Source organism: Xylocopa sonorina, chromosome 7 (assembly GCF_050948175.1).
Source record: "Xylocopa sonorina isolate GNS202 chromosome 7, iyXylSono1_principal, whole genome shotgun sequence".
NCBI lineage: Eukaryota > Metazoa > Arthropoda > Insecta > Hymenoptera > Apidae > Xylocopa > Xylocopa sonorina.
The window spans coordinates 10,629,140-10,647,981 of record NC_135199.1 but is presented as its reverse complement, the minus strand read 5'-3'; the positions used below and the strand labels follow the sequence as shown (position 1 = coordinate 10,647,981).

Below are 18,842 nucleotides of genomic sequence, written 5' to 3'. Positions count from 1 at the left end.
GAAACCATCTTTAAATGCAAATATTTGTCTTTATTCAATGCTATCTCGAGAAACCGTCTACCAAAGCATTCAAGCAGATTCTGTTCGAGTCAACTAAAACAAGAAAAATACAACCACTTATGAATCTCTGCGAAATATAAACACTGACCGAAATTTGTATTAATTTTCCAGACGTCCATCCAGCAGTCGAGCACAACAAAAACAGAGCCACCAAATGTTCGATACTGTCAAACAACCAACGCGTATCAGTTTCAGTGATCGGACCGATCCAGATTGTCCTGTCCACCCAAGAAGCGGTCCTCGGATCCATCGTCGCACGGATGATAATTATTATTTGCGAGGAGCCATAAATAATAAAGGAGATTACGTAGGTCGGTAGCCAGCGGTATAATTGAATCAAAATAATGTAGAGGTATCGTGTTGTACGCCTCGGCCAATCATAACTCAGGTGCGGCTATCCCGTCTCCTTGTCGGCCGGTGGCGGCTACGGGGGATGCGCCGAGGGTGCCTCTATATAAAGGATGTCATCCCTAACCCCAGACACTCGTGCCAGCAGCAACAGGCCGCAAACGTCGCGTACTCCACCGTGGACGCGATCTGTTTCTCTTCTGTCCTTCCTCCGATTCCCTGGTCTTGTGCAACAGCTCGGCCGGAAGCCACACGGTAAGAGGAGGAACTCGGCCATCCGGAGATCGGCTACACACCTCCCACCCCAGGATAGTTATACCAACGAGACTTACGACATGGTGAGTGATGGAGTCCCTCCCGCGGATAAGTTTAGTGCGTCGGTGGATTTCCTCGCTTGGATCCTTTCTGCTTCCGTTTAAACGAGTTTTGAGTTTGGGTAGAACAGGTGTTCTGTGTGCTGGTCCTCCCGAAGAGCTTTCTTTTTTTTTTCTTTTTTTTAGGTAGGAAGTATTAAAATGGTGGTGGTTTGAGTATTGGGAATTTTTACGTCTTTTGAGAGTGGAAGCGGTTGATTAAAGACAGTTTCTTTATTTTATTTTGTAGTTCAACGCAGTGTTTCTTGAAATTTGTTATGAAAATGTCGTTTTTATTGAAGTTCTTGTGTTTGATGTAAAATTTGTAAATTATTTCGTTTTTGAATGTTCGCTTTTTAACGAACACGCTGTTAAAAGTAGTAATCACCAAACTAGCACGCATAGGCTGGCGAAAAAAGAGAATACAATGGGAGCGATATTAAAGGCTTCCGAATATCTTCATCGTTCTTTCACTTCCATTAACGGATACATTGCTGTTTCGTTTTTAATTACCTATCCTACACTCTCGGTTTCTGTTCGTCCGTAAAATACCAAGCAATTTCAACGATTCGATCAGAACAATATCGAAATAGCACAATGGTGTACCATGCGCAATTCTACATCCACACTTCAATAATAAACAATATAAACGCGAGTACATAGCACTGTCCTCCAATTGTGAATTGGACAATAAGAAAAAAAAGCTTTCTAATGTGTCTAAGCTAGAAGTTTGTAGCATGATATAAAAAATTCCCTGTTTTCAAATAATCTAAATTAATTCATCGCGCCATCGGGACTGAAATAATAGAATCTGTCTCATCGTTTTTTATCTTCTACGTCTCATAATTACGTGTGATCGAATTATAATCAACCAACTTTACGGTTGGTCCGTGGCTGTCTTTCCGTATAACGCCTCCGCTTTTCGATTCCAATTTAATCCCTTCAACTTTTCCTGGCTAATTGCGTGGAGAAAAATTTCGCGCCATTTTCAGCGAGGCACATCCCCCGGCCGCAGAACCGTATTTTAATCGCGTTTCGCTCTTGATTATTCGCCGGAGAATCGTGAGAGCTTCTCGGCAACTAGGATACGCTTAAAATTCCTCCCGACCCGTCCTGTATCGTGCCACTTTTCTTCGACTTCATCTGGCAGGAATAGCTATTAAAAAAAAAAAAAAGAAGAAGAAGAAGCGCAAGGTCCGCCTTCGAAGACGCGGAGTAACATAATTTGCGAAGTTGATCTTTCCCCGTGGCGGACGACGAATACGATATAAGACGAGAGGATTTTAATTTTACATTTATGCAGCTTCTTTCTTTCTTTCCAACGGTCTGCCCTTTTTCCGCTGCCTTTGACGCGTCGTTCGATAGCTGCACGGTGGATGTTTTTGAAATGCCTAGAGTCATGGCAACGAGGTACGATGGATCAAGTAAAGTTCAAGAAACACCTGAAGGAATTTATGAATAAGAAGTTTGTAATGGTAGTATAATTGCCTATTCATGGGGCAGTTTTGTATTTTTTAATGGAAGCTCGCGTTTGCATTGTATTTCTGATTATTAAGGTTCCAACACGTTCTTACAGCTTTGTAACGTACTTGCTCGTTGGTTAATCAGCGGATTACAAATTTTTATGCATTTATAAGTAATAATATGAAAATTATTCAAAGTAAAACATGCTTCTGATAGTCTACAAGTTGTTATACAAATATGAATGTGCATGAATATACGTTGTTTAGTTATCTATGAATATTTTCTATAATTTTCCTGTAGTTAGAGATAATAATTTATAAATATTTCTTTTAACTGAAACTATAAGAAATATTTATACAATTTCCATCATCAACTACGAATAACGTTTTTCTCTTCTTTTACCTTCCAGATCTTGTTACCTATTCCCTTTCTTCGCTGCTCTACATTTTTACATCTTTTTTCCACTTCCTTCGGTTATTTATTTGACTAACGAGAAACCAGACGATAAACAGCTAATTATGGGTAAATAATATTTAAAAAACAGAAAGCAGCAATAGTATTGGAGAATCACAGTTCGTACAATTTTCAACAACGAAAGAAAACGTTTCTAATTATTAATACAAAAAACTGGTCACTAATAAGGACTTATAAAAGTGAGACGAGACGACGTGTTCTGGTATAAATTGCAGTCAAAAGCAAAGCTCTGTAATTTATAATTGCACATTGATTTGGCATCTGTATACGTGGGAGTACACGACCTTAAACGCCGATAGAAAAAAAAGAGCACGTTTTGTTTTTCGATTATATTTGGGTATAGAATGCACAGGAGCGTGCGTCCTAGAATATAGCGTGGGAGGACTTTACGCTCGCATCGCGGCTTTCGCCGCAAGCGTGAAACTCTGGTTCTAGAAGATGTTTAGAGAAAAGTTATGGCTCGTATAATTTTTTCGTGCAGAAAAATGCGCGGGTTTCAGTTCTCGACTAGATACAAGGGTAATGGACAAAGCTAATAGGGTCCGCGAAAACGGCACGTGGTAGCGGGCATTATTGCGCATATTACCTTAGACGTGGGACCGTGGATCCGGGCGAAATGAAGAATGATAACGAGCATCAATATCGTTGAGCCAGCCACGGTTTATGTCCGTTTTTTTCTTCGGGCCATCTCGTAAATCCCTTGGTTTTTAGCAGAAAAGCAGTGGCGAGTTCGTAGGCGACGCGACCATTATGAAGGGTGGCCGCGTACAGGGTTAATTAAAGTAACGTAAGGCACCATATTAATCTTGCTCGGTATACAAGGGTATTACTAAACATCCTGTTAGGACAGCTAATAACACGCCGATATTATTTATCATCGGCCCCGTTGTCGCGGCCTCGGTGTTGCATCTCGAATATTCTCGAGGTATCTGAAACGCGATCTTCCGATCAATCTCTAAGAACATTCAAAACGTTCCAGTAGTATACACGATGCGTGAAAAATTATGATGCGAGAACGTTTCGTTGGTAGTTCATTTCTGTGATCTTAAATGTTTTCGAACAGTTAGATGGATATCTAATTAAATACAGAGAAGAAGAAACGAGTTTGAGATTGTACAGAGGACCATTGTTAGGTGACGATTCTTTGGATCCTGACATTACTGCCTATTGTGATTCCTCTTCAATGGGAAACTTCGCATTCTTCAAAGTTACGCAATCGTGATGCTATCGTTTGTCCACCTTGTTAAGCGAAATAAATAATCGGATCTTTCTCCGAACGTACCCCGACTTATATCCATTTTATTCATCCGAATCGTAGATAGCATGCTCTCTCCTCTTTCAACAGGATTTTATAATATATTCGAGCCTCGCGATCGTCCATTTTTCTTTCAGAAAGGTATTCCGCTGAAAGATGACGAAGTGAAAATTGAAATTCTCGAATTCTGTTCCCCAGAGGAGCGCGTTATCATCGTTGTACGTGCTGCCCTTCGTTTGCAACTGCGTCCTGGCGTCCTCCTCTGTGTTAACACCGCTAAAGACCGATGGGAGCTTAAGAATCTTCAAGGACGCGCCCAGCGACTTCGAGTACGTGCTGAAGAGGCATAATGTCGACAACCGTTCGGAGGACCCCGAGACTAAAGAGCGACGGAGCAACGTGGGTTCCTCCTTCATCAGATACGGTCGCAGCGACTCTGACGGAAGCACACAGGGTGCGTTCGACGGCGACGGAAGTTCGAAGGTGAACAGGTATCCACGCTGGAAGTCTCCAGATATCATCATCAGATTTGGCAGGTCAGGTTTCAAGAGTCTGAATGGCGACAGGGCTATGTACAAGCGAGGAAGGAACGATTTGAACTTTATCAGGTAAGGACCGCGAATCTCTTCTCTTTAAACGTCGATGATACGAATGAAGAGCACCGCGTTAACTTTCTTAAACAGATTCGGTCGAAACGTGCAGACATACCCCGTAGAAATCGACGTGACCGCGTTATGCTCGGATCTACTCTCCACTGACCAGATCAAGGATTTTCATTCGTACGAGGCAAGATTACTGCGTCTGTGCAACGTACTGAACAACATCGACGACGAGCACAGGAACAGCCTGGACTTTCTGGAGGAGCCCCTGGACACGAAGCACGATTAGAGAAAAAAAGAAGAATTACTTGCGCTTCGTCGATTTTATCGAGGTTCGCATTAACGCGCCGCAAGAACTCACTTCCGGGACAACACCTCACCGCACTCGATCCTGGAACTCCAGCAACGTTGTTATCGGCCCATCCATATTGAGCTACGCGATCGCAGAGACTTGTTACGCTTTCCTTCCGGCTTCTAATCGTGCGTAAATTATTTTCACAAGTTAACGAGGATTACTATCAGAATACTGATTTTCATTTACCGCGCTTTTTTATTTACCGCGCTTCCCTTTTGATTATCAATCTCGAGCAACTTACGAAGCTGCTCAGAGTATTCTCTGTCGAAGCTCTCCTTAAGTTTCATTAATAATGATTCTGACATTAATATGGTGAAATATCTGTTATACTTTACTCTTCGGGTTTTCAGTATTATATCAATTGTTTTATGAAGCAGGTTGAAGCCTTGGTCGAGTTCAGATAGAACGGTGCTTGGTAGTAATGTATTTACATTTCTGTTGGAGCGAGTTTGATTTCTTGAATCCTTTACGAGAATCTGAGAAATTTGGTTGAGTCACTCTGATTTTAGTAAGTTAAACCAATTTTTTATTTATTAACGAATTAATTAATATATATATTTATGAAAGCATGCTTGACGATGTGTAAATAGCACCCTTTAAATATTTTTCTATCTTTTGTTACTTATTTAATTTCATAGTGTATTTTTATTATAGTCTATAGAAGAGATAATTGTTGAGGGTTTGATAACACAAGTAGGTACTTCAAGTAATTCACCTATAAAGTGATTCATTTGACAGACATACTCTCAAATGTCTTAACACCACCAGCTTTTGTAATTACCATAAGAATAACAATCTCATAATTATTTTTTTAAACAGAAGAAAAATAATTGAAACTATAAGCAGAGGACCGATACAGAATTTTTATAATAATCTATAACAATCTATCTACCTCACTAATTGATTAATTTATTTTCTTAAATCGCGAAAATTAGTTTCTTATAGCATTTTAGTATAGAAGATACAAATACTTTGCAAATTGCACGTTTTATCAAATCAATAGTTGATTTATAGTTGGAAAGTCTAAATTCTTTTTCTAAATGGCTGACGAATAACGTTGTACCATGTCTCTTCTGGTATCTAAATGTGCATCCACCTGCGTATTCAATGTACATACGAAAGTTTAATCATTAGCTTCAGTATCTGCGACGTAATACGCGAATCGGAATTGCGGGACCGTTCGAAGAATCGAACGTTCTCGCGTTCTAAACGATTGTCATCATTGTCGATGACAAAACCAAGACGTCGTTCCATTCTCGAATTGTCGGATACGAGAACAAACCTTATCCAAGTCCACACGCTACTGTTAATGAATTCTAAAATGATAGAACAACCGAACTTAGCATAAATAATTTATAATAGTTGATCGCTTATTCTTAAAAAAAAAGCTGAGAATCACAGACAAATGGATTTTTACGATGGCAGAGTACGTTTTTGAGGAACTGTTTTCCATGAGCTTGGTTATTCTTTCTTCGAGTATCCTGCAATCGTGACAAAAATTAGTATTACGGTACTGCACATTGTCTGTAACCCGAAAATCATTCTTAAAGCGAATGTAAGTTTAATACACGCGTATAATTAAATAATTAAAGGAAAAAAGTGGCTGGAAATGTGGTTTTTATTTCTGATCGATTAAACCTTTTCCATGAAACACGTTGCATTCCTCCCTCATGGTACGCTTGGAGCAAATAGAGACCTATCGCATCGTTTCGAATCTACCCTAAGTAAACACCATTTGCCGAAGAGAACGTAATATTTTAAAATGCAATTACGTTACAATTTAATGAACCATTAGAATGACAACTGCATAGCCCACATATTGCTTCAGTCTTACAGATATACGTGCTTCAAGGAACCTATCCTCCAGATAACTTCCTCGTTGCTACTCCGTTTTACAACCGATAAAATCAATTTCCGCTTCCCATGGAAAACCCTCGAGAGAAATTCTCCTGCAAAAAGAAAACAAAAGGGCGACAGAGTGACTAAAAGTTCATACGGAAGAAAAAGGTAGGAACAGAGAAAGAAACTTCCAGTCTTTACGGAGTCATCCAGTCCGCTTAACGTAGCTAATCAACCCTAGAAAAACTCCAGTGTGTTCCACGAATCCAAGACGCGTCCTCATAACCACCGAAAAATCGCGTGGTCGCAAACCATCGAGCCACGCGTGTCGTCCATTACCACCTGTCCTGACGAAACGAAGAAGAACGAGTGCGTACAGAACCACCGGACATCCTCTCGCGTCTCCGTGTTCCTTCGCCGTGATCCATTTAATCCGAAGCATTACGGAGAGGCCCGCGAGATTCGGCGGATCTCGTGCACGTGGATGCGCAATGTGATCAAGAGCGTTCCTCTTTCGATGCAATCCACGTGTTTGTACCTAATCCAAGCCCTGGCTGACCGAGGTTCTACGGCTTCGAGCAACCGTGTAGGGGGCTGGTGGACGCGCGACTTTAGTCCACTATCGACGTGGCCAAGTTTTCCATCGTTGGTCTAACAAGAACCAGTGGGATCAGAGGAAGAACAGGCGACGCTGCGGTGAGAGACACGATGATGGATACGGGTTCACGTTAATCGTGGTATTACGAGGTATTGTGATGTGCGTGGATGAACAAGTGCAAGGCTTTCCGAAATGATTTTCCAATCCTTCCACTGATCCTGTACTGCACAGTGCTTTAGTTGCAGCAGTACGCGGCAATAAGCAAATGGTTTAATGTTGATTGAAAGTGAAGTGAGAACAAATTCAAAGGATAGTGAGCAGGCTGGTAGCTGTCCCTATCGCGAGTAAAGTATTACCTTAATATATTAAGTCTTATTTATGAAAGATTTAAAAATAATTTCCCTGGACTGTAAGTGATTTCTTGGGCTAAGTAGAATGTCTCGATGCAGTAAGTAGAATGCGGTTCCGGGAAGAACGTGCTTAGACGCTTCGGGAGCAATAAATATCTCTGACTTACTCAGATTGGTACATCAATTTTTGTTTAACTCTGTAACTGTTATGCAATTTATAAATTTTGCCATTTATTCTCAGGAGTGTTATTAATTCGAAGCTCAATTTTATGTTGACGAATAGTATTAGAAATAAATCTGGCTAAGAAAAGATTAGCTTAAAGCTATAACAAAACGAAGTCTAGAAATTTTCATATACGCAGTAAGAAACATAGTTTTGGGAAAAGCTGACGAACCAGACAATATTATCGATGGTTTTATAACAAGAGACGTAAATTAAAAAATTTTATCATGAAAACAATGCAATATCTGATATTCGTGCGAAACCCAATATCAATTAATAACTTTTATACGAAGAATTGTATTCATATTGCATTGCTCCCTCAACAATTTCATTAAAAATATATTATTTGTTTCAGCCAAAGGTATAAAATGTTTCTCTAATCTGTTTCTCTTAAATGTCCACATCATTTGGTTTATCAAATCATGATCGTCGAAGCTGTCGAAATTGATCTAGTTTGCCTTGGATAATTTTCATTGTCAAGTTAAATGGATTGTCTGGTTGAATATAGAAGATCCGATACTGTGTCAAGGATACAAAATCTGTCCTCCTGATCGACAAGACAATCCAATATTTTAGATCGCACATTTAACAAAAGCAATGATCGACAATTGTTTATTATTCCAATGAAAACTATTGGATCGATTGTTTTTCAATTGTGATAGAGATGTGAAATAAAGTAAAGTGATCTGTGACACAGCAATGGGTCGAGGATTAGTGAAATTGGAATTTATAGATTTCATATCCTCTGAACCAATAGTGTCGTAGTTTTATTAATAAAAATTAAATTTTCATCGAAAAAAGAGGGATATTCTTTTTATACACTGGCTTAAATATATATATACTACATGAATAATTGAGAATCATCTCAACTGATCGTAATGTAAAGATTAAGTTGCCTCAGATTAAATATCGAAATTGAATTGTGGATTTCGCGGAGCCAATACGGCAATCGATACGTATGACGTGTCCGCGCTCATGAGATTATCTACGGATCATTACAAAGGAATCCCGTGTTCTCCGTCCAATTCTGTTTTCTTCTCTTCTCGTGATCCACGATTTAACCAGATTCAGTTCCACTCTGATTTGCTATGGATCAAAGTTCATTCGGATACCCCTCACCTACTTTTAATTTAACTTTCTTCCCTGGAACGCTATCTCACTTTCGCTCGAGTTCAAGAATTTCAAGGTACCAATCTCGTCCCACGACACAATACGACAATGCTCGTTTAACGTGCGTAGGTGTTCCTGAGGATCGACGAGCAAATCCGCGTGATCGTCGCAAGGCACCCGAGACACGAGGAAGATGAATCCGTCGGAATCGCAACAGAATCTACTCGCGAACGGAGGAGGCAGGTCGCCGTCGTTGCAATCTTTACACCCGCCCCCGGACTATAGTCTTGGCCCAGTTGAGAAGCACTTCCTGCTGAGCGCGGAACGAGGTGATTGTGCCACTGTCAAAAGGTAATCCTTGGTGCCAGACCGGAAGATAAATCATCGTGGTTAGATGCTGATGGCAACGGTGTAGAGATTGCGAGGGGGGTGTGGCATCGATCTCGAAGCAAGAAGGATCGTTGTTTCGTTTCTTCTTTCGTCGTTCGTCGATTCTGGTACTCTGCGAGTGTTCTTGCATGGATTAGGTAGAGGGTAAATGATGGAGGAAAGAGGTTTCTGATAGGAAAATGCAGGCAGATGCAAAGTCTTTCATAATTCAGGATCATTAGGTCTTTGGTGGAGCACCCTGAAGATAAAGGAGAAGAAAGGTTTGATTAGATGAGCGTGATGATGCAGAGGAAGGAATTGTTTTAGAATTTTAGAATTTCAGAATTCACGTAGAGACAAAGATTTAAAGAAAGATACCTAAAAGTTCAACAGGTAACATTCCTAGCGCGAAAGCGATGTTTAATAGTACGAAACGTTGGCGATTAGGTTGTTGGAAGAAAACAAGGATCACCCGGAAATCCTTAACATCGATTGCGTGGATCCTCTGAACCGGTCCGCCCTAATCGCTGCTATTGAGAACGAGAACATCGAGCTCATTAAGTTACTTCTCGAGCTGGGAATTCAAGTGAAGGTAACGATGCTTTTGATGGAGCCAAGTTGAAATGGAATTTTACTGGAATTTTTTGTTTGAAATTTTTGTCTCGCAATTGAACAAGAGGTACGGCATGTTATATTCATCGTTGCATTAGGACAACGGTTCTCAAATTTTTAAACAAATTTCGCGGCACAGTTATCCTTGAAGCTGTTTAAATGCCTAGGAAAAGAAGAAAGAACGCAATTAAATGCCGGCAATTTGATACTTGGTTGTCTTTAATGCGACGAATGAAAGCATTTGTTATTCGCGACACCCCAGGGTGCTGTGGTTTACCCAGTTTGAGAACCCCAGGATTAGACCATAGTAGATGCATTGGAGATACAATAAATACGGTAGCGCATAACGTAATCCACCGATAAAGTATCTGCGGTGCAGGCTACGCGTTTAAAAGCATAGCACACGCCGGACATAATTCCACCCTCTTCCCGCAGGATGCACTCTTACACGCCATAAAGGAAGAGTACGTGGAAGGTGTAGAGATCTTACTGGAATGGGAGGAAAGAATACACACGCCTGGCCAACCTTACGTAAGTTTAACAAGCTCATACGCGCGATGGAATACATATTCCCTTCTCCATCTTAATTCTATTTTCTCATTCGCGTTTCCATTCATTTTACCACAGAGCTGGGAGGCAGTTGATAGGTCGTCGTCGAATTTCACCCCAGATATAACTCCGCTGATTTTGGCCGCGCACAGGAACAACTATGAGATCTTGAAAATCCTCCTTGATCGAGGCGCGACGCTGCCCACCCCTCACGACGCAAGGTGCGCGCTGAATATTTCATTTAGATACCACGTCTGAACGCACGGTTCAATTGGAGAACAGTCGAGACAAAGCCGACCGGTTATTCTAATTTCTTTGGCTTCGTGTCAATACTCGTCTCCCGCTTATGATGCAGTTATTCGATTAAGTCTGCTAATTATGTTATTGAAATAGTGGCACGTGTTCACTTCGAAACGTGTCGACACGCAACGTGTTCGTATTAAATTCTATTTAAAAAAATCCCCTGAATTTTAGACGTTAATAGTCTTAATATATCAATTTATTGTACGATTGTTCAGTTTTCAAACAAATATTCTACTTTGTCTTTAGATGCGGTTGTGACGAGTGTGTGACATCCAGCGAGCAGGATTCTCTGAGGCATTCGCAGGCCCGAATAAACGCGTACCGTGCTCTAACATCGCCGTCTTTGATTGCCCTGTCCTCGAGAGATCCCCTTTTAACCGCCTTCGAACTTTCCTGGGAGCTCCGCCGATTGAGTCGAATGGAACAAGAGTTTCGTTTCGAGTACAATGTAATTGCAAACGCTAACACGCGTGAACCGGTCAGAAATACTTGTATATCGCAAAAAAGAGGATTGCTTCATCGTAGGAGATGCGAGAGCAGACGCAAAATTTCGCCACAGCCCTGCTGGATCACGCTCGCACATCTCTGGAGTTGGAGATAATGCTGAACTACAATCCTGTCGGTGACAATTGGGAACCCGGGGAACGACAAACGTTGGACCGACTCAAGCTAGCTATTAAATACAAACAGAAACAGGTATTTCCCGCGATTATTCCTTTCTTTCTACAGGATACGAACGCAATATTTACTGATCAAATACAAGGAAAAATAATAAATATTGAAAAAATTTTCGGAAGTTTGTGGCTCACCCCAACGTCCAACAATTACTGGCCGCTATTTGGTTTGACGGTTTGCCTGGCTTCAGAAGGAAAAACATGTTTAGGCAATTGTTCGAAATCAGCAAGCTCGGAGCGATGTTCCCTGTATACAGCACAATGTACATGCTCGCGCCAACGTCGCCAATGGGTGTGTTCATGAAGAAACCGTTCGTCAAATTTATTTGTCACTCCTCCTCCTACGCATTCTTCCTGAGTAAGAAACAATCGATTACTTCTAATTACGATCCGTATTTTTCAATCGCAATCGAAAGTTTGTGAGTTAAAATTACACTTTAAAGTTAACAGCGATCTATCTGTTATAAAAAAATATATATAGCGATCTATATTTCATGGAAAGGTTCCTAAAGTTGGAATTGAAGAGATAGTTCACCTTCGTCCTAAAAAAATACAAAATTAACTAAACCGAATTAGGCGAAGAGAAAAGAATGGAACCGCTTCGGTGAACCTTTCTACAAAACGGTAGTGGTTAAAAGAATTAGCTGGTAATTTGGTTATAATGAGCAGCGAGTCTTCTAGCCGATCGAAACGTTCCGTTAGTGCTGCTTGGAATGGCGTCGCAACGCATCGAGTATCTGGTAATCGAATTATTTGGAAACGCGTGGATGCACGAGATACTGGCAGGATGGAAAAAACGGGAACGTGGATGCATCCCTGGCTTCGTCGAATCCGGTGTCATCATCTACGTAATCAGTAAACAGATTTCGATCGATGCTCACTTAAAATAGAATGCAATAATTTAATTTGATTTTATTTTATTTCAATTGAATATTATTTTACATTTTATTTATTTTATTTCATTTCGTTTTACTTCACTTTATTTTGATTCAATTTATTGTGGCAGTTTTTCCGTTCTTTTACAATTTCACTTGATGATAAATTTTAATTTGGAGTAATTGGATAGAGAAATAAGCAAGCTTATTTTTTAGGCTTGGTTCTGGGCGAAATGAGATCCTTATGGTCGGATGGGTTGCTAGAATACGTATCAGACCTTTGGAACATAGTGGACTTTATCCAGAACATGTTTTACGTTATTTGGCTCACTTTGAGGGTTCTCGCGTGGATTACTGTTCAGGTATAGTCATTTTTCTATCCCTAATAATTCTGAATATAGGAACGACTCGTCTGATCTTAATTAGCGACACAACGATCAACTGTCTTAAAAGTAATTTACTTAACAGAAGGAATACTGGAACGGCTGGGATCCTTGGTACCCCAGAGACCAATGGCACGCCTTCGACCCGATGCTTCTTTCCGAGGGAGCTTTCGCCGCCGGCATGATTTTCAGGTAATTAAGAATTATCCAAAGTTCCCTAAAAATTATCAAACAATTCGCTAAGAAACACTGAACTCCAAGAGCCTCTCCAAAACAGCTAATATGATAATATTAGGAATTAATTACTGAAATTCTTTCAGTTTTTTAAAACTGGTCCACGTATTCAGCGTGAACCCGCACCTTGGACCACTCCAAATTTCCCTGGGGAGGATGATAATAGACATTATCAAGTTCTTCTTCATCTACACCTTGGTACTGTTCGCATTCGGCTGCGGTGAGGAAACCCGTTTACGTTTACTTATTCAGCTTCCATCGGTCCCTCACGCTTGCTTAGTTGCTTCCTTGCTGAAGGCGCAATTTTTGCACAACTGAAATTAATTTTATTTTATTTCGATTTAATACCATCTTATATTTTATTTATTTTATTCTATCTCATTTTATATTTATTTTATTTCGATTCAATTTTATATAACTTAATTTGAAGTGAACTAAGACTAATGTGTTTCTGTAATTTAGGAATGAATCAGTTGATGTGGTACTATGCTGATCTGGAGAAGCAAAAGTGCTATCATCTGAAGGACTTTCCGGATATACCAGACTTCGATAACGAAGAAAAAGCTTGTTCCATTTGGAGACGTTTTGCTAAGTATGTAAACGATAACCATTTAAATTATAATTAATGCGAAATGTAACCTTACAGTAAGATTTAAATATATTGTGGATTTCTGTGCAACTTCCAATATAAATGCTTCCAGTTTGTTCGAGACATCCCAGTCGCTCTTCTGGGCGAGTTTCGGCATGATAGATCTGATGTCATTCGATCTGACTGGAATAAAAAGTTTCACGAGATTCTGGGCTCTACTTATGTTTGGCTCTTACTCCGTAATCAACGTGATCGTGTTGTTGAACATGCTTATTGCTATGATGTCCAATTCTTATCAAATCATCTCGGTATAAATCATCATTTTCCATTTACTATTGCAACGATTAAGTTCATTCGACTGATATCGTATAATCGATAACAGGAAAGAGCCGATACCGAATGGAAATTCGCTAGGAGTCACTTGTGGATGAGCTACTTCGAGGACGGCGACACCGTGCCACCCCCGTTCAACATGGTTCCAACTCCGAAGACGTTTAATAAAATCTTCAAGTGTGGGAATACCGGCCGGCAAACTAGATCTCTGATCGTAGATACTTTTAGATTCATTGTTACGGGATTTTCATGCGGCCACGAGAAGACGTGAAAACAATGCGTTTGCTTGTGTGTTCTCTAGAAAAGATCGAGGGAAAAAGCAACGGCGAGGCACGAGACGGTGATGCGATTACTCATCAGACGTTATGTAACCGCGGAGCAAAGGAAACGAGACGAATTCGGTATCACCGAGGACGACGTGATGGAAATTCGTCAGGACATCTCCACTTTGCGGTACGAGCTGATTGATATCCTTCGACAGAATGGAATGAGGACACCAATGCTCGACAAACAGGATACCGCGCGTGAGTTACGAATTATCTATAGAGATCGAAAATTGAATCGTTCGATTTCTTTGAAAGTTACATAATATAAAGATTATTCGTGTTACACGCGATTATTTCACTCGAGCAGCTTAATCCATGAGCGGTGTATTCATAACTTATCTTTTTGTATTATTAAGCAACTGATCGATTGTGGATCTTTTAATCATCACGCGATAATGTAACACGTTTAAGAGGGATTTAGGAAGTATAATATTTTCTGAACAAAAATTTATTAGTTCTAACTATTTTATGCCCCTCGTTAGTATCTGGGAAAAAAGGCCGCGTGATGGAACGCAGACTCCAGAAAGACTTCCAGATCGGTATTGTGGAGGGCATTGTGAACGCGGTTATCCAGAGCGAGAAAGAGCCGAAGGATGTGTTCACTCAAATCGCGAAGGCGATCGGCCGCAAGAGCAGCGGTAGCAAGAAGAAAGACTGGAACGCCGTGGTCCGGAAGAATACCATCGCGAGGAACCCTATTGGTAGCTCCAGCGAGGCGCAGATCAAGCAAACGCGCCGCAGCATACGCAGATTGCAGCAAGAAGGACACGCCGATCTCGCCTCGTTGGACCCTGAACGTTTGGTCGATTACAATCCGAACTTGTCGGAAGTGTCGCCAGCTACGAGGATCGCCTACGCGAAATTCATGTTGAAGCGAGTAAAATTGGTCACCGACGAGGATGGTCAAGGGGGTGACGGTAAGCGTACTTGTTTTTGCGGCTTTAACGATTTCGTAGAACAGACTTGCGCTTCGTTAATAACACTAATATACCATAATCGTTTTCTCGAATTCGTTAAGTTTTTGTATAACAGCTGTAAATTAACGCTAATAAGATAAGTAATGGCGAGATTATAAGATGGTTCGTATTCGATTTTTGTTTTCTATGGAAGGCACGAATGAGGAAGGTGGCGGATCCCGGAAATCTACACGAACACCGAGCGTTGAGACCAATCGTGCAGTGCCCATTTTGAAAAAGAGTTTACTGAAGAATCTAAGCAGCGGTAGTATAGAGAAGCTCGCGGATAAATCGCTGTCGATTGATGGGAAGCCGGAGATGAGAGCCCCGTCGCCGATTCCGGAGGACCCCAGGGAAAACGAGTCGCCAACAGGGAAGTCAGCCACGAAAACGCCAGCAGATCCGAAACCATCGCCGAGAAAGGTGCAGGAAGCTCAGGGTAAGTCTGGTGATGCAGGGAAGAAGAAACAAGAGGAGGAGAAGAACGAGGAAGAAAAGAAGAAGGAGGAGGAAGAGGAAAAGAAAAAGAAGGAGGAAGAGGAGAAGAAGAAGAAGGAGGAAGAGGAGAAGAAGAAGAAGGAGGAAGAGGAAAAGAAGAAGAAGGAGGAAGAAAAGAAAAAGGCGACGAGCAGCGCGGCGCCGAAACCTGCACCGGTAGAGGATGTTCCCGTTGCCACGACAAAGTTGAGAGGAAAGTCGAAGGCAACTGGACAAGTAATGGGCGGATGGATCTAAATTTTCTCCTTCCTTGTTGGAAAACTTTCTTTTTTTCTTTAGACTGAAGAAACCTAATGGCTGATCTAACCTTTTACTAATTACAAGCTGAATTTCATTCAGAAAGTATAATTTTAAAGAAGCTTTCAATCCTTTCATATTTCTAAATGATAGCAATTGCGTTCAACATCGACACTTGATCGTTGAATTTATTTAAGTATTTGAAATCGATTGAAAATCAAATAGCGGTCGATTAAAAGAGACGACCAATGAAATGTTTATTTTATTAGTTTGTCCTATGATGTTATCGTTATTGAGTTGTATTATGAATATATGTAATTATTGAAGATTGATAGAAGAGAATGGAACAGAGGATTAATAGAAAAACGAACAATATTACAAAACGACTTCTGGAATATAAGGAACATTCATTAATGAGGTTCATTAATTGACTCATATTTTTTATTCGTGTACAATTAGCGCGCTGCCAACGTATCGTGAATAAGATTTCCGATTTTACTGACTTCCATATCAAATAGAAGCTTTAAGGGGCTACTTTTTTAAACAGACTTATACGTGGTAAGAATAATAATTCTTATTCTATATGGGAGTTTATAATCAACTTCGCGTGTATATTAGTAGCATAAAAAAAGACAATTAAAATAAATTAACGTAATTCAATTATCACAAGTTTTGTCAGAATTTCCTTGTGTCATGATACGCACTTGAAACATAATACCGATAAGAATCTGCAAATAGTAATTTCATATTACACAACTATTAATACCTTGGACTAAATATCTATCAATCCTTTGATAGCTTTGCAAATTAAAAAATTGTTTCTTCATACCTTCTTCTATCGCCCGTTGCTTTAACGTTAACAAAATTCACATCCTTCTTTTTCCTGTTACTCATCTTATCCTCCTAAAATGAATAATTAAAAGTCGGAAAATAATTATTGCATACAGCAAATACCGTATAATTCGTATCGATCTCAGTTATATTTTTACCTCGACTAATTCACCTACGAGAAACGACTTCAATGTCCGATTCGCATCCGAAGAGTGTCCAACTTCCGTGAATCCACGCGTTGCATCCTGTCCAGCATATTCTTCGATCAGTTCTCGCCCGCCAGGATGCTAGGATCAATTTCGAAACTCCAATTTGACCGTCAAATTCATTTAATCGATTAAATAATACTTTATAAATTTTCTATTCGTTTCTCTTCTCCTACCTTATCCATATAACTGGTCACATCGTACACCATATCGTGGACCACGATCCAGATAGCTTCACCGTCCGCTCCATTGTGTCTCGCCACTTCTTTCAGCGAGTATTTTGCCAGTTCCATTTTTGACTAAATGAAACAGCAAATGAAATAGAAAGTAATTTGAAAGTAACAATTATTGAAGTGAAACGGGGAAATGGAGTTCAATATCGATCGGACTTAAATAGATCCATCGTCCCCTGAATTTGATAGTAGAATGAAGCCGGAGGATCTGTCCCGATCGTGCGATCAATATTAAATAAAACAAGGAAAAATCTGAACGATAAGACGCAGACGTGATCGAGTTCGCATACATTGATAAAAGATAATGTTTATCATGTCTTACCGATTAGAAACTGGGAATTTCAACAGGAAATATTCGCGAGTAATTACTGTTTATCAACAACGTGACCCAACAAAGTAAAACATCCAATCGTTCTGATAATACAGATTCTTTTTCTCGTATTAAGCGGGATTCCCAGTTTTAATTACTTTTTTTTCTATGTTGAAACAAGTCGAACACATTTCCTTATAACTTAAATAACTAATATTCGATGAGTAACGTCTAATATGAATTAAATAACGCCTCGAGGAAACTGTAGGAAAGCTGAAATTTAATTTATACATTTTTATAATCTGTATTTAATTTTAAGTTATACTCAGACAAGATAAGTGCGCGAGGAATGTGGTACTTGACGAGATAACAGCAAAGAAAATATGAATTGTAATTAAAATTTGTATGATTATTATTTATTGTCAAAGGTCAAGTGTCGTTTAGTAATTAATTCGCGAAGAATAGCACTTTATCGTATAGCGATGACTTTGAATAACCAATGTCTTTGATATGTGTTCTCGCGAATAGCTAACATCGAAAAAGAGTGTGATAAACTCTTCGTCAACATTGAAGTAGCGTAAAAATGAAAATATTGATGAGAAGTATTTATTCAATAATTGAAATATTTGATTTTGAAGTCGTATTGTCGTGTATGACAATGTACAAGTAATAATGATTTCTCGTGAGAGAGAGAGAGAGAGAGAGAGAGAGAGAGAGATAAGAAAGCTATAAGAGAGAGTGAGACAGATGATAGTGACCTTACTCTAAAACCCCTGGCACCATCTCTGTGAAAAGTGCTCAAACTAGTCGCACATCGTTATCGACAGCGAAGTAAACTACTAGCGCCATCTCTTGGTGGAGCACCAAACCTAGTCAGGCATTAGTTTCACTACTTTTCGCAGAGATGGCGCTAGTAGTCTTCAGTAGTTTACTTCGCTATCGGTAACGATGTGCGACCAGTTTGAGCACTTTTTACAGAGATGGCGCCAGGGGTTCTAGAGTAAGGTCACCATCATCTGTCTCACTCTCTCTTATAGCTTTCTTATCTCTCTCTCTCTCTCTCTTTCTCTCTTACCTCTAAAGCGGGAAATATCAAATAAATTACAATAAAACTACTGAGATATACAATAAATTAAAATAAAACTAATGAAATATACATCCCGACAACACAGCTTTGTCACAGTTATAGTTACTGAAAGTTATATATATATTTTCTTTTCTTTCTTAAATCGTCGTAAAAATGATATATAATATGATGATATACAATAGAGATTTAAAAGCTCTTTTCCTACTAAA

The 18,842-nt window shown here is 39.8% G+C and overlaps 3 protein-coding genes across 3 annotated transcripts; 2 read left to right on the top strand and 1 right to left on the bottom strand.

Moving 5' to 3' along the window:
- The first annotated feature begins 322 nt into the window (after nt 1-322).
- Nucleotides 323-5,072, top strand: LOC143425308 (FMRFamide-related peptides). The gene is made up of 4 exons (XM_076898008.1): nt 323-371; nt 449-746; nt 4,153-4,562; nt 4,638-5,072. The coding sequence occupies exons 2-4, from the start codon at nt 522-524 to the stop codon at nt 4,840-4,842; spliced, it is 840 nt and encodes a 279-aa protein (XP_076754123.1). The 5' UTR covers nt 323-371; nt 449-521; the 3' UTR covers nt 4,843-5,072.
- A 2,339-nt stretch (nt 5,073-7,411) lies between these two features.
- On the top strand, nt 7,412-16,626 carry Trp (transient receptor potential). The gene is made up of 18 exons (XM_076898632.1): nt 7,412-7,494; nt 9,158-9,379; nt 9,845-9,989; nt 10,445-10,540; nt 10,637-10,779; nt 11,108-11,309; nt 11,387-11,557; nt 11,659-11,893; nt 12,238-12,390; nt 12,627-12,772; nt 12,879-12,985; nt 13,114-13,247; nt 13,490-13,619; nt 13,729-13,924; nt 13,999-14,163; nt 14,251-14,473; nt 14,758-15,192; nt 15,386-16,626. The coding sequence occupies exons 2-18, from the start codon at nt 9,222-9,224 to the stop codon at nt 15,964-15,966; spliced, it is 3,420 nt and encodes a 1,139-aa protein (XP_076754747.1). The 5' UTR covers nt 7,412-7,494; nt 9,158-9,221; the 3' UTR covers nt 15,967-16,626.
- Nucleotides 16,627-16,657: 31 nt separating this feature from the next.
- On the bottom strand, nt 16,658-17,319 carry LOC143425707 (cytochrome b5). Its single transcript, XM_076898709.1, has 4 exons — nt 17,180-17,319; nt 16,956-17,084; nt 16,796-16,869; nt 16,658-16,694 (listed from the first exon to the last, which is right to left on the bottom strand). Exons 1-4 carry the CDS (start codon nt 17,294-17,296, stop codon nt 16,658-16,660), a joined length of 357 nt encoding a protein of 118 aa, XP_076754824.1. The 5' UTR covers nt 17,297-17,319.
- Nucleotides 17,320-18,842: the final 1,523 nt, after the last annotated feature.

What these genes read in the sequence shown, in the direction of transcription:
- LOC143425308 (XM_076898008.1), top strand. Translation starts at nt 522, where the DNA reads ATGTCATCCCTAACCCCAGACACTCGTGCCAGCAGCAACAGGCCGCAA. An exon ending in CCAACGAGACTTACGACATG is followed by an intron (nt 747 to 4,152) that starts GTGAGTGATGGA and finishes TCTGTTCCCCAG; the next exon opens with AGGAGCGCGTTATCATCGTT. An exon ending in AACGATTTGAACTTTATCAG is followed by an intron (nt 4,563 to 4,637) that starts GTAAGGACCGCG and finishes TTTCTTAAACAG; the next exon opens with ATTCGGTCGAAACGTGCAGA.
- Trp (XM_076898632.1), top strand. Translation starts at nt 9,222, where the DNA reads ATGAATCCGTCGGAATCGCAACAGAATCTACTCGCGAACGGAGGAGGC. An exon ending in GCCGCCGGCATGATTTTCAG is followed by an intron (nt 12,986 to 13,113) that starts GTAATTAAGAAT and finishes AAATTCTTTCAG; the next exon opens with TTTTTTAAAACTGGTCCACG. An exon ending in ATTCTTATCAAATCATCTCG is followed by an intron (nt 13,925 to 13,998) that starts GTATAAATCATC and finishes AATCGATAACAG; the next exon opens with GAAAGAGCCGATACCGAATG.
- LOC143425707 (XM_076898709.1), bottom strand. Translation starts at nt 17,296, where the DNA reads ATGGAACTGGCAAAATACTCGCTGAAAGAAGTGGCGAGACACAATGGA. An exon ending in TGACCAGTTATATGGATAAG is followed by an intron (nt 17,085 to 17,179) that starts GTAGGAGAAGAG and finishes AATTGATCCTAG; the next exon opens with CATCCTGGCGGGCGAGAACT. An exon ending in TCGTAGGTGAATTAGTCGAG is followed by an intron (nt 16,870 to 16,955) that starts GTAAAAATATAA and finishes TATTCATTTTAG; the next exon opens with GAGGATAAGATGAGTAACAG.